This window comes from Muntiacus reevesi, chromosome 3, assembly GCF_963930625.1.
Source record: "Muntiacus reevesi chromosome 3, mMunRee1.1, whole genome shotgun sequence".
Taxonomy (NCBI): domain Eukaryota; kingdom Metazoa; phylum Chordata; class Mammalia; order Artiodactyla; family Cervidae; genus Muntiacus; species Muntiacus reevesi.
Window position 1 is genome coordinate 190,836,209 of NC_089251.1, and position 14,002 is coordinate 190,850,210.

The window sequence follows — 14,002 nt, forward strand, 5'->3', positions numbered from 1 at the left end:
AACCCCTTAATCCTTCACGCTGTAGGTGAAAAAGACTGAAGTTATGCTGTTTTGGAGACATGCTGAAGTGTAGTAGAAAATGAGACCTGTTTTATGACAAAAGAGATGTTGGCTATACTCTTCCATATAAGTGAGAGGATAATCTGGTATTTCTTGAACCCAAACAATGTATGGACCCCTTGAAACTATATACCAAAAATTTTCCCTAAATTATGTCTTCAGAGACCAGCTTAGTAAACACTGGCCTAGTTTGGAGTCTGAATTCAGACAAACTCAGGACGACATTCCAGTCCTGCCTGTACGGACTTTATAAAAGGCCATCACTTAACTTTTTAAAGTGTCGGTGTCCTTCAGTTATTAAAAGAGATAATAATGCTAGCTACCTTACAGGCTAATTGTGAGAAATAAATGAAGTAACAAAGATGTCCACATCTTCTATGTTGCCAGTGCATTATAATATGCCTTCCTGCAGCTTTGCTCCTTAATTGAATAGGTTCTGAGAACCTATTCACAGTCTGTTACTCCAAAGCCTGAAGCCAAACAAGAGGTCTAAAGTCCTTTCCTGTCTGTGGAATTCCCATATAAAACCTGGTAACAAAACCTGTTTAACTTTTTATGTCATTAAATCATTGACTAAATTAAAATCTTGAGACAAGCAGAAATAAGGATTTATTTTATTTTGTAGATTGCTTTCCCCTTCTCTTGAACACAGGATGAGTTGATTTACAGGTGGTAAGAAGGGCTGAATAAGGACATGGGTGGGTGCCACCTTGGGTTATGTATGAGGACACATCTCTATACCACTTCCACTAGATGTATTTCAGACTTTAGAGACAGGCAAATCGATGTTGTAAACATATTTCTGCCACTTGTTATGAAGACTGAACCAAAAAAGATGTCTGAGTATTCACTCATTTTAAGGCCATTAAATGAAAGAGGTAAATGAGAGAACAGGAAAACAAGTCCACAATACCTCTTGAGATACCATGTGGGAATGTATGAGGGGAGATGCAAAGAAAATAGGAAAATATAAATAACTTTTTTGAAAAATGGGTTCTCAGATGCACACTTTGACCTGTGGAATTAATAATGATCGGTATGTTGAATAAAAATGATTTAGTAAAAACTTGTGACTGCATCATTCAGTGATGAATTAGAAGGAAAAAATGTGGCTATTTTTAATAACAAATACAGACATTCTTTGGAGATGCTGCAGGTTCAATTCCAGACCATTGCAATAATGTGAATATCTCAATAAAGTGAGTCACATGAATTTTTTTGGTTTCCCAGTGCATATAAAAGTTTACACTATACTGAAGCCTATTAAGTGAGCAATGATACTGTGTCTAAAAAAAAAAAACCAAAATACCACACCATATCTCAATTTTAAAATACTTTATTGCTAAAAATGCTAAATATGTCTGATCCTTCAGCGAGTCACCATCTTTTTGTTGGTATTGAGTCTCGATTGGAAGTTAATGGCTGTTGAATATCAAGGTAGAGGTTGCTAAAGGTTGGGTGGTTGTGGCAATTTCTTAAAATAAGACAATACTGTTGCATTGATTTACTCTTCCTTTCATGAACAATTTCTCTGTAGCATGCAATGCTATTTGATAACATTTCACCCATAGGCTTTCAAAATTGGAGTCAATTCTTTCAAACATTGCTGCTACTTTGTCAACTAAGATATGTAATATTCTAATTCCTTTTTTTGTCATGTCAACACTCCTTACAACATTGTCACCAGGAGTAGATTCCATGTCAGGGAGTCAGTTTCCTTGGTCATCCATAAGAAGCAACTCCCCATCGGTTAATCATGAGGTTGCAGGAATTCAGTCATATCTCAAGATCCAGTTCTAATTCCAGTTCTCTTGCTATTTCCACCTCATCTGTAGCTACTTTCTCTACTAAAGTCTTGAACTGCTCCAAGTCATCCATCAGGGTTAAAGCCAACTTCTTTCAAACTCCTATCAATGTTGATATTTTGAGCTCTTCCTAGGCATCACTAATTTCTTAATGCCATCTAGCATGTTGAATCCTTTCCAAAAATTTTCAATTTATTTTGCCCTGATCCATCAGAAGAATCACTATCTATGACAGCTGTAGTCTTACAAAATATATTTCTTAAATAATAATACATAGAAGTTGAAATTATTCCTTGATCCATGGACTGCATAATGGATCTTGTGTTAACGACCATGAAAACCACATAAATCTTATTGTACATCTCTATCAGTGCTCTTGAGTGACTAGATGTGTTGCCAATGAGCAGTAATATTATGAAAGAATTTTTTTTTTTTGAGCAATAGTTCTCAACAGTAGGCTTAAAATATTCAGTAAACCACCTTGAAAACAGCTTGCAATCATCTAGGCTTTGTTGTTCCATTTATAGAGCACAGGCATAGTATTAATAGATTATGCAAGATTCACTCGGGCCCTGGGATTTCGGGAATGGTAAATGGCCTTTCCTTTTCATTGGCCTTACCTCCAAGTCACTGGCTACATTAGCCCTTCCAGGCTAAGAGAAAGTCAGCCTGTCCTTTAAAGATTTTAAATCCATGTATTGACTTCTTGTCTCTAGCTATAAAAGCCCTAGATGGTATCTTCTTCCAATAGGAGACTATTGAAAATCTGTTGTCCCCATTTTCATGATTATCCTCTGGATAACTTGCTGCAGCTTGCATCTCATCTACATCAGCATTTGCTGCTTTACCTGACGCTTATATGTTATGGAGATGGCTTCTTTCTTTAAACCTCATAAATCATTCTCTACTGGCTTCACAGTTTTCTTCTGCAGCTTCCTCACCTCTCTCAGCCTCTGCACAATTGAACAGAGTTAGGGCCTAGCTCTGGATTAGGCTCTGGCTGAAGGGAAGGCTCTAGCTAGTCTGATCTCCTCTCAAGATCAATAAAATGTCCTCAGGTCAGCAATAATGCTACCTTGGTTCCTATTCATCTGTGTGTTCGGTGCAGTGGATGTTTAGTTTCCTTTAAGAACTTTTCCATTGCATTCAAAACTTGACTACCTGTTGCAAGAGGACTAGTCTTCCGCCTATCTTGGCTTTTGACATGCCTTTCTCACTAAGCTTATTTAATTCTAGTTTTTGATTATAAAGTGAGAGTTATGCAACTCTTCCTTTCATTTGAACACTCAGAAGCTATTGCAAGGTTATTAACTGCAGGGTTAGGAATTTCAGTGTTGCATGTCTCAGGCAATAGAAAGGCCCAAAGAGAGGAAGAGAGATGAGAAAATGACCGATTAGTGAGCAGTCAGAACACACGCAAGTTACTAAGTTCATCTTCTTATATAGCTCCATGGTTCATGGACCCCAAAAAGTCATAATAGAGCTTGCTGGTCCACCCCCTCCCACCTGACCCAGCTCCTCTCACGAGGTCTGGGTGAAGAGGTTTCTCCCCGCTACTTGCAGCACCGGGTTGGCATCTTTGGGGCTCTGTGGCTTTGGCACCTGGAACACAAGGCCTCCTGCCACTGTGTCGTGTGCTCTGCCGTACCCTCTGCCTCTGGGGTAGCGAGCATCCCTGCTGTTGCCACATTACCGAGGGCAAGTTCCACGCAAGGAAGGCTGCCGGCTTCCTTCGCCTTCATATCCCCTGCCATAGGGTACCAGAGCCCAGGCCTCCACGTTTGGCTCAGGCAGAGTGCCAGCCTCCTCGTAAGCATCTTTACAAGCAGCCACGTTTGGGGAAATGGAAAGGAGGAAAGGAGACTGAATGAGAAGTCTCATCATCTGGGCTGCAGTCTTAACTTGGCACAAGCCAGGGTCGCAAGGGTATTGCTTCTTCCACTTGGGTCACAGAATGAAGATGATGCAGGGGAAAACCACAGCTGACTCTTATAATCATGTTGCAAGAGTGAGAAAAAATCCTTTGGAGATCAAGCCCTGAGCCTTTGGAGTAGGAGCACTGACTCCAAGACCCTAGACTACCAGAGAAGTAACACTGCTGTTGCTGCTGCTAAGTCACTTCAGTCATGTCCGACTCTGTGTGACCCCATAGACGGCAGTCCACCAGGCTCCCCCGTCCCTGGGATTCTCCAGGCAAGAACACTGGAGTGGGTTGCCATTTCCTTCTCCAAAGCATGAAAGTGAAAAGTGAACGTGAAGTCACTTAGTCGTGTCCGACTCTTAGCGACCCCATGGACTGCAGCCTACCAGGCTCCTCTGTCCATGGGATTCTCCAGGCAAGAGTACTGGAGTGGGGTGCCGTGGAGTATCAAACAGTGAGAACTCACACAAGGGAAACCACCTGAATACAAGACCTAGCATCACCCAACCACCCTGTGCAGGACGCCTCATCTAAACAAGCTCACTGCAGATGAGCTATAGTTAAAAAAAAAGGTTGTAATAGCAACATCAAAGCTCACTAATCACAGATTACATATCAAATATAATAATAATGAAAAAGCTTGACATACAGTAAGAATTACCAAAATATGACACAGAGACATGAAGTGAGCAGAGACAGTTGGAAAAATGGTGCCAAGAGACTTGTTGGCCACACAGTTGTCACAATCCTCCAATTTGTAAAAAAAGAAAAAAAAAATGCAATATCTGTGAAAGACAAAATGAATCACAATGAAATGAGCTCTGCCTGTTAACATTACTGTGGTTGAGCTCAAAGAATAGTATACATGATTTGAGCCAATTATGTTAATAGTTGAGTGTCTTTCTCCATGTGTGATCTAAAAGCATAGGTTAAGAGTAAACCTGAGCAATGAAATGTCACTATTTGTTGCTTCTCTATCCCAGGAGATGACCCAAGACAATAGGCAGCAGACTCATTCCTGACTGGAAAGTTAGACTGCAACTTTTAGTGACCATGTGACAGGGGACGGCCGCTGTGCCTGGCAAAGGACGAAGCTGTGTTTATCCAGAGGGGGATGAAGTCCGTTTTGAGGCTAGGATGTTAAGGGAATTCATGTACAAGATTTCACTAAAGCATAATTCGTCAGTGTAGTGGTTTGCCTGCCTTCCCTGATTGTACTCTGAGACTTCCTGACAAATACTTTTAACTCGAAGCTGTTATTCAGTTGCCCACATAAGGAGAAAATGAGTAAGGGCTTCCCCGATGGTGCTAGAGGTAAAGAACCCACCTGCAATGCAAGAAGATCCCCTCGAGGAGGGCATGGCAACCTACTCCCTTATTCTTGCCTGGAGAATCCCAAAGATAGAGAAGCCTAGCGGGCTACAGTCCATGGGGTCACAGAGTCTGATACGACTGAAGCAACTTAGTGTGATGAGTAGATATAAATTCACATCTGTGGGCAATTACTATAGTACTGAGTCCCTGCCACTACCCTGCTGCTCAGGTCAAAATGAGTTCCAGATAGGTGGAAAGAGAGTCTGCCTTGAGGCCCACCAACCAGCTCTGTGCAATTCCTGAATTGGGCACCTGAAGCTAAGGGGGACAGTCTGTACTCCTGTTAATGACAAACAGCACCCATTAGGGAGATGCCTGGAGCCCACGTGGCCTCCTGAGAGCGTAACTAACTCCCACTGGCCGGTGCTTTCCTCCGCTGTGACCACACGTGAGAACACAACCCCTCCCACACACAGTGTCTGTCATTGGCTACTTTAGCTACATCTTCTCCACGAACCCCACACTCCTCTGCCGCTCTGCGCCCACAGTGCAGGGAGGACTGGCCGAGTCTTTCTGAGCCGATCGCAGAGAGTGAGGGAGGAAGAGGCCGAGCTAAAGAAGTCATCCAGGCTCAGTATTTCCAGTCTCAGCCTTCAGACAATCAAAGACAATTTGTATTTGGAATAACAGTAAAATATAGGAACATGCTTCCAGATTCCATCCTATTTGCAACCCTAAATAATTTGGGGTGATGGTTATTCTTGACTAAACATTTCAACCTGAGCTGAATACGGTGAACAACAGAAAGGAGAAAGAAATTAAGCATAGAAGGTACCTAGAAGACCTGTGAATCACAAACACTAACCAACTCCAACATCAACTTTTATACAGCTACAACGCTTGTTACCTCATTTGCTGGCCCAACTGTAAGTTAAGAGTCAACTGCCACAGCTTGTTTAACTCTCAGTAATGAGAGGCAATTAACTCAAGAGCCTGGTTATCGAACAACCTTTTACTATACACACCATGAACAGTGTGGCAGCACTCTACTGTTTTAAAAGTTAAAACATGAGAATTCCCTGGTGGTCCAGTGGTGAGGACTCCACACTTTCATTGCTGAGGGTGCAGGTTTCATCCCTGGTTGGGGAACTAAGATTCTACAAGACATGTGGTGTGACCAACAAAAATAAAATTTAAATGGTACTGTTACATTTTATGTGAAATTTTGTTGACCAATATTCTTATCATTAACCCTCATTAGTTAAGAGTCAGTTCCTAATTCAGTTTTAAATTCCTCATGTGAATTCATTTTAATTGTGCTTTAGAAATAAATGCCAAATATTTTTAAATAACAATATACTAAATGAATAAGTCCTTTTGTCACTGAGTCAAGAAAATAATGGAAGATAATAAAAGAGTATCCTTTCACCCAAGAACTAGTAAGTATACAAATAGTAAATGCAAATACAATTTCAAAGAAGACAATGATAAAATCAATAAGTAAAAAGAGGTACTATACCTGCTGCAAATCCAGCGTAATTGTAACATAGTGGTATTCAATTCCATTCTTAATACTGGGACTCTGCCACCAACTGTTCTTGCCATCAATAGCATTTGTAATCGGGTGCCTCTCTGTTGCATCAGCGGCAACATATGAAAGAAGAAAAGATCACATACAGAATTTATAGCTGTTTTTACAAGCAAAAAGCAAAACGAAGTTAAAACCATCACCATGTGAATGTCAAACATTAAAATAATTGAAACAGAGAGCAATCTGTACCTCTAAAAGAACTGGTTTAATGTAGACTTTTTCACAGCATTCTGCAAGGTAGTACGAAATGGTTAAATACTTAAACTACATGAGAAGATGCGGCTCAGCACTCTGGCTATCAACTAAAATGGGCAACTTTAAAGAGAACTACAGAAATTAAGTGTGAAAAAATAATATTGAAATCTAATTGATGTGTCAGTCACTCACAGAAGCAAAAACTCTACTGTTTGAGCTAGCTCTAGAATGCCATCAACTTTGTGAACAGAAACATAAAATCCTGAATTGTGGTTGAAAGGTACTTGAAGATTTGCCCTTCTGACACATGCATTATTACCAAGACTTGGGCAATTCAATATGTATCTGGTTTTAATATAAAATGCTGTCAAATCCATCCTATGAGGCTTTTTGCAGTCAGTCCTCAATCTGCCAACTTTGTATTTAAATCATTATTTAAAAATAAAATGAAAGATACGCCAAATCTCCCAATCAGGATGATACCCATTCATTCCCATAATCACTAACAGTGGGGTTCTGGACAATAAGGACAGGGATAGGACGGCAATGAACCTCCATCCTACCAATAAAGCATGGGTCTTCCCTTACCTTTACTCCAAATAGATGAGAACAGGACCTATTGTGAGAATTAAAGCAAGGCTGGAACAGAAAAGAGGAGGTGTGGATAACTGTTGCCACATCCCTGACAGTCCTTTTTTACACTTCCTTCCTTCTTACAATCCTCAAAACTCATGGACTCCTTGTCTGCTCCTGCTTAGTTCCATGCATCTCGCAACAGCAACCACCTCTGGAATGAATGCCAGAATTCTTGTTCCTTTTTGGTTTACAGTCATTCGTTCTTGTCTGTATCTGTGCTTTTTATTTCCCAAGTAATACAAGTTCTGCTCCTAATCCAGCCCAGCTCAGGAATGAGTGAGGATGGCAAGAGTGAAAGGCTGTTGAGGATGTTCCTATTTCTATTCCCAGGGCTGCAATAAGAGTTCTTAACTTCCCAACATCCCACTTGGAAGTCAGCCTATTTGCGTGCGGAAATGTAAACAGGGAAGAGGTTGGCTTCCCTGCTGCTGCTGCTGCTAAGTCGCATCAATCGTGTCCGACTCTGTGCGACCCCATAGACGGCAGCCCACCAGGCTCCCCCATCCCTGGGATTCTCCAGGCAAGAACAATGGAGTGGGTTGCCATTTCCTTCTCCAATGCATGAAAGGAAAAGTGAGATCGAAGTCGCTCAGTCGTGTCCGACTCTTCGAGACCCCATGGACTGCAGCCCACCAGGCTCCTCCGTCCCTGCTACTCTCTGGTAAATGTGGATTAATTATTTGGAGCATCAGTCCTAAGAACTTTTATAACATTAATCCTTTGGAAGACTCTCTCAAATGAATGGCTTAAGAATATTCTTTTATTAGAACATCATCTTATTTGCAGACTGAAGGAATATTTCAAATAATGAGCAAACCGTATCACTATGAGGAACAATCATGGACTCAGTCTGTGGACATAATGCAGTAACACAGTCAGGTATTTAAAGATATTGGTGATAAAAGCACGTAAGGTTTGAGCCATGAAGCTCTGGAGAATGAGAAGCTGCACAGTTCACCTGGATCCATCATTTAGCATTTAACTGCCCATGGACAAGTCACTTAAATTCTGTGTCATTATTGAAGTGAGGATAATAAAACTCTATTCATGGTACAAGTTCCCAAAATCTTAACTTTCAGAAAAAGTTTAAAAAAATGTATGTGAAAGAGATTTGTGGAATTGATATGACTCCAAAATATATACCAATTGTGGAGTTATATCACAATTTGTGATATAACTCAAATCAGAGTTACAGCTCTTTATTTCTCCAAGTAATAGTAGCGTCCAGTCTAGTCTTGCTACAACTACTATTTAAGATATCATCACTTGTTTCATAAAATGGAGGATGCTTAAAAACAACAAAAGTTTTAAAAAATCATAATAATAAAATGAAAGAAAATTCTTCAACAGGTATTTATTTTATCCTCATAAAAAATTGGAATTTTATTCTCATTTTCTCATTTTGCCATGGACAAATAAAAATATTTTGGATGGGAACTCTCAACTCACAGAGCTACCAGAAGAACATTATAGTCATTAATATTCTAACCATTATTATGTATATGTGAAAAGTGAATGTCACTTAGCTGTATTTGACTCTTTGTAACCCCAAGGACTGTGGCCTACCAGGCTCCTTTGTCCATTGAATTCTCCAGGAAAGAATACTGGAGCATATACATAGAATGAATTATGTATCTGTTCAAAATATGCAGAATTCTGAATCTTTACTGGGGATAAAATATATTTAATAAAAACTTTTAAAATAAAAACCAAGCAGGCCTCAATGCAAAAGAAATCTGAGGGCAAAATAAAATCATCTTTCAAAAAATTTATAAAAACAGAATATTTATTAAATTTGCCATTTTCAGATTGTGAATACTTTTATTACATATTAATTTTATTAACACAGTCTGCTATAACTTCTTTAACTGAAAATATAAAGGTTTTTTTATCTTAGATTTACTTATGGTAATATGAGTTTACAGGACAAGACAAAAATAATGTATATTGGTAAATTATTTAATTCAAATGAACAGTTTGATGGACTTTGTTTTCTACCACATCTTATTATAGTAGCAGTCCATTTAGATGAGAAACCTTATCTCATTAATGAAAAGCAAGATTGCTGAATAAGTGTAATAATTTAGCACTAGTTAACTTATTTTGCTGAAGACAGGGAAAGTGTTCGGTCTTTATAATAACAACAAATACCTGAAGATAACCAAATATCAAATAAATGCCCTTGGTGGTTCATGCTGAAATCAGCACGTTAGAAATCAGAACCATAAATAAAATATTACTCGCATTGCTTCTGAAGGAAAATACATATCACAGCATATGTTCCTTAAACATCCTCCAGAACCTTCTTTCCAGTTGTGGGTTTAACACGTGATAGAAAAATACACACACAATCACATTTCCAAATCACACTTGTGGCTTGTAGGCAATTGTGAGAGGAGCTATCTAATTGGAAATTTTGAAATCTACCACCTCAGGTTAAATTGATATGAAAATTAATCATGAAAAGGAAGACTGGGAGATGAATCAACAATTAACCATAATCCCTATTATGAAAGTTTTAATCATAATTAATTTGCAAATACTGATTAATTTTGGCATATTTCCCTTATTTAAAAAGAGATAGAAACTTAAAACATTCTCATAGTTACTCAAGTCAATCCAAAGGCTAACTGCAACTGAAAATTGGCATGGGAATCATTGATGAAGTAAAACTTTCAAACTGCTATTTTAATTGGAAAGCACAATCCATTAATAGCCAGGAAGTTCAAATTTCCCTTTATTTGTGTGATAATTAAGTACAGACCGTCCAGATTCATTCTAGCTGTTCAGTCAATTTGTGGAATTTTATCATCTGTTGCTCCAACTTTTACTAAACTATATCCATGTGGATTACTGCTAAATTTTTTTTTATTCTTGTAGGGTATTAGTCTTCCTAAATTTCTGATTCCAAAAACATTATTTTGAATTGTAATGAAGCATTACATTTCATACAAAATTAATCACATGAAGTAAATTTAGGCTGTGATAAGTTTTAAAAACTTACCACAAGTAAATAAAATGGGAAATGCAAAATATAACTCCTATTTGTCTTGCTTTGCTAAAACAATTATTCATTTTTTGTCTTGCCAAAATATAGATGTCTTCCATTGAGACATAAGAGACCCTGAATATGGAACTCTGAAGAGCAGAGTGACATTCACTCAAGGACTTAACTTGGTGAATACATCTCATTTTCCCAACAATATGTCTACTCAATTATCGTCTACCTGAATCTTTGTAGCTTCCTTCCATCTGTATCTATATGTACATTTCCTTCAGTTTCTCCTTTTCTGGAATGCCTTTCCCTCTTATCACAGGTAATTCAGGTTTTTAAACCTGAGTCTGACAACCTTCTTGGAACTCTTTTGCTACCACAGGTCCCACTGATGTTTTCTTTCTTCAATTCGACATCATCGATGACACGTACCCTAAGGTATAGACCTGAGTTTACTCCCTTGAATATTTGTTAAATTGCCTTTTATACCCAAATGCTGTTTATCCTAACACTGTACTTGTAGACAGGAACTATAAATATTTATATTTATATACATACATGTATAGATAGCCCTACATATATACACATGCATGTATATATACACACACACAAATACACATATATATGATTTTGCAAACTTTATCTAACTCTCTCTCTGCCCAAACCATCTTCAAAACACCCTCAACCACCCCTATAATCCCCTCCCAATCATTTCATGTCTCCAGGCTTTCTCACATTCAGTGAAATCAAGGCCACTGATTCTTGCACCAAAGGCAATTTTCTTCCCACGAAGCTTCATCTTCTTCCCTAATGAACCTACAGCTCATAATCCATCAATTCATTTATTTTCTAGCCTTTACCTCAATTTTCTTGTCCTGATGTTTCCCCTTGCTCTGACCTCAGCTTTTGCCCACACTATTCTATACAAGAATAGCAAATAGATAGGATATGTTCTAATGTTCCCCCTCCTACACCAATAACAATCTACATCTTAGAAAATGAGAGTTATTTAAAAGGTAAGAAAGATTTCATAAGTTTGGCATCTTTGGTTTCTTAACTTTTTCCTTAAAAACATTCTGTGATATATAAGACCAGCAACCATATTCACAAAGTCCCAGTTCTTCAAACATAACAATATTAAAGTTTTCAGCATCTCTAAACTGTATAATAGAGATAGGACTATGCAATCTTCCCTTTAACCAGCTCCAAGAAAGAATGCAGGGTACTTTCCAGCTTTCTTTCAAGATAAAATATATAAATTCTGAGAAAAAGATTTTTCACTATATTTATAAGCATCTCAACTTTGAACCAAAAGAGAGGAAAAACTAATTTTTAAAATAATATAATTGTGAAACTGTATCTCTATTGTAATTCACCTCACTGATAGTAAGTATTCATTGCATTAATATCTCCAATATTTGATGATTTCTTAATGTATGTCTACAAATCAACTCCCATGTCTAGAATTATCTCACACCATTTTCCCCTTATCCATATAAATTCTTTACTGACTGAACCTAATTTCTTATAGTTCTCTGAATATATCATGCTGCTTCCTGTCTTCAAATTTCTGTATGCTTTTTATATACATTAATTTTCCCCTTTTTGTCTTACAACCCTTATTTTCTAAGCATATACGTCATTTTTTTCCCCAGGAGTCCCTAGGTGTTCCCTTAGCACTCAATTTACTTTTCTGTCTCCCCTATTTCCCTTCCTAAGCCTTTACGTCAAGGGCTATAGCTTCAGAACAATGCATTACCAAGAGTCTGTCTTAAAATGCTTGCTGAATAAATGCATGAATGAGTCTGAGATATAAGTGTGGTTTCTAGAAGCCAAACAAGAGAGCTTTGTATGACACTTCTCCTTAAAACACTATTCCTATGGTATTTAAGCATACAGACTGGTCCCAGCCCTCTGACACTTTCATTTGCAGCCATTTCTAACTATTTGTAGTTCTCCCAGTAAGTATGTTTTCTATCTAATTCTAAACCCCTCTTCCTGGCGTTCCTTCTCGTCCCTCTGTCTCCTCTTTACATTTTCAGCTCATATTTGCCCTTGGATCTCAGTTCAGATGCCCTTCTGGCAAGCCTCCAGCTATACCGGGACTGAATCCAGGACTCTTCTCCTTCTCCCTGAAGCCCCTCTGCTCATTCTTCCCTTGATACCTACCACCCTCTACAGCAATAATCTGCTTCTTGCCACTACTTCAACTGAGCCAGAGACCACATCTTATTCCTGCTGTGTTCCTAGTACAGTACCTGGACACAGTGACCACTGACCTACTAAAGCCTTTATTCATAACCACACCTTCAGATACTTTTCTGCAGGCAGTAAAATCAATGACTGCCACAGGTCTTCAGCTAGAAAAATATCCTCAAGCACCATACCCGCTACACATAGGGAATTTTAATATTTGTCAGTGACAGAGAAGGACTGTAAAGCTCACAGTGGAAGAAAAGGTCTAGAAATTGAGAAGACAAGCCCTTGACTAATGCACTTTGGCCTCAACATTCTCAGTGGTAGCTTCCACCCAATTCCACACAAGGTAATCCTAAATACATACGGTATGGATTGCTGCTGTTTTGGTTGCAGATCCGACACTGAGGGTTCCTCACCGGCTGCCCAGGGACATGCTCTACCAACTTGCAATACATTTCAGGCCCTTTCTCTCCACATGTTGCATTTGTGGTGATGAGGGCATTGGAAGCAAGATTCAGGACAGCAGGGAATAAACCTGAAAAAGATGAACAAATGAAGGTGTGTGGGATGATTGTATTGCACTTTAAAATGAAATTAAGATAGGATGCTTTCCAGAGCATTCAATGAAAATAGAATAACCAGTGATAATTAAATATCTGACTTAATTAAGTATACTACATAAATAACATGTGTTATCAAACTAGCATTTCCTTTTTTTTTTTTTTTGCTGGGTCTTAAATATGAATTCTAAAGCTATCTTCTTAATTTTTAACCTCTACCACTTAATTAGAAAGTCCTGTCTCTCAAATACACTTTTAAAAAGTCTGCTCATGTTATTGGCACAAGTCTTACCGAAATTTCCATCCTGCATTTCAGCTGTTCTGTGAAATTTGTCAGGTTACAATTTCTAAAATAATTAGCTCATCCCAGAACATACTCTATCTACCTTTATACACTAAATTCTCTATGCTAGTAAATAATATGTGATTAAATAAACAAGGTTTCTCTTCTGTCTTTCATCACTATCTTGCATCTGTTTATTCTGCTTTAGTCGCTCAGTCGTGTCTGACTCATTTGCGACTGCATGGACTGTAGCCTGCCAGGGTCCTCTGTCCATGGGATTCCCCAGGCAAGAATATTAGAGAGGGTTGCCATTTCCTACTCCAGTTTTGCATCTAGCAGTACAATTATTATTTTATAAAATATATGTTGAGCACACACTACACCAGATACCATAAAAGATTTGAGAATGAAAATACCATTAAGTGGGGCTTACTGTGGGAAGG

At 38.5% G+C, this 14,002-nt stretch overlaps 1 protein-coding gene across 1 annotated transcript in view; it reads right to left on the minus strand.

The window, feature by feature from the left end:
• The window catches only part of LAMA2 (laminin subunit alpha 2), a 673,037-nt gene that overhangs the window by 503,035 nt on the left and 156,000 nt on the right, over positions 1–14,002 (minus strand). Inside the window, exons 2-3 of the mRNA XM_065931349.1 lie at positions 13,081–13,251; positions 6,620–6,732 (exon numbers count right to left, since the gene is read on the minus strand). Of these exons, the coding sequence (XP_065787421.1) occupies positions 6,620–6,732; positions 13,081–13,251 (284 nt within the window). The remainder of the gene's footprint in view (positions 1–6,619; positions 6,733–13,080; positions 13,252–14,002) is intronic.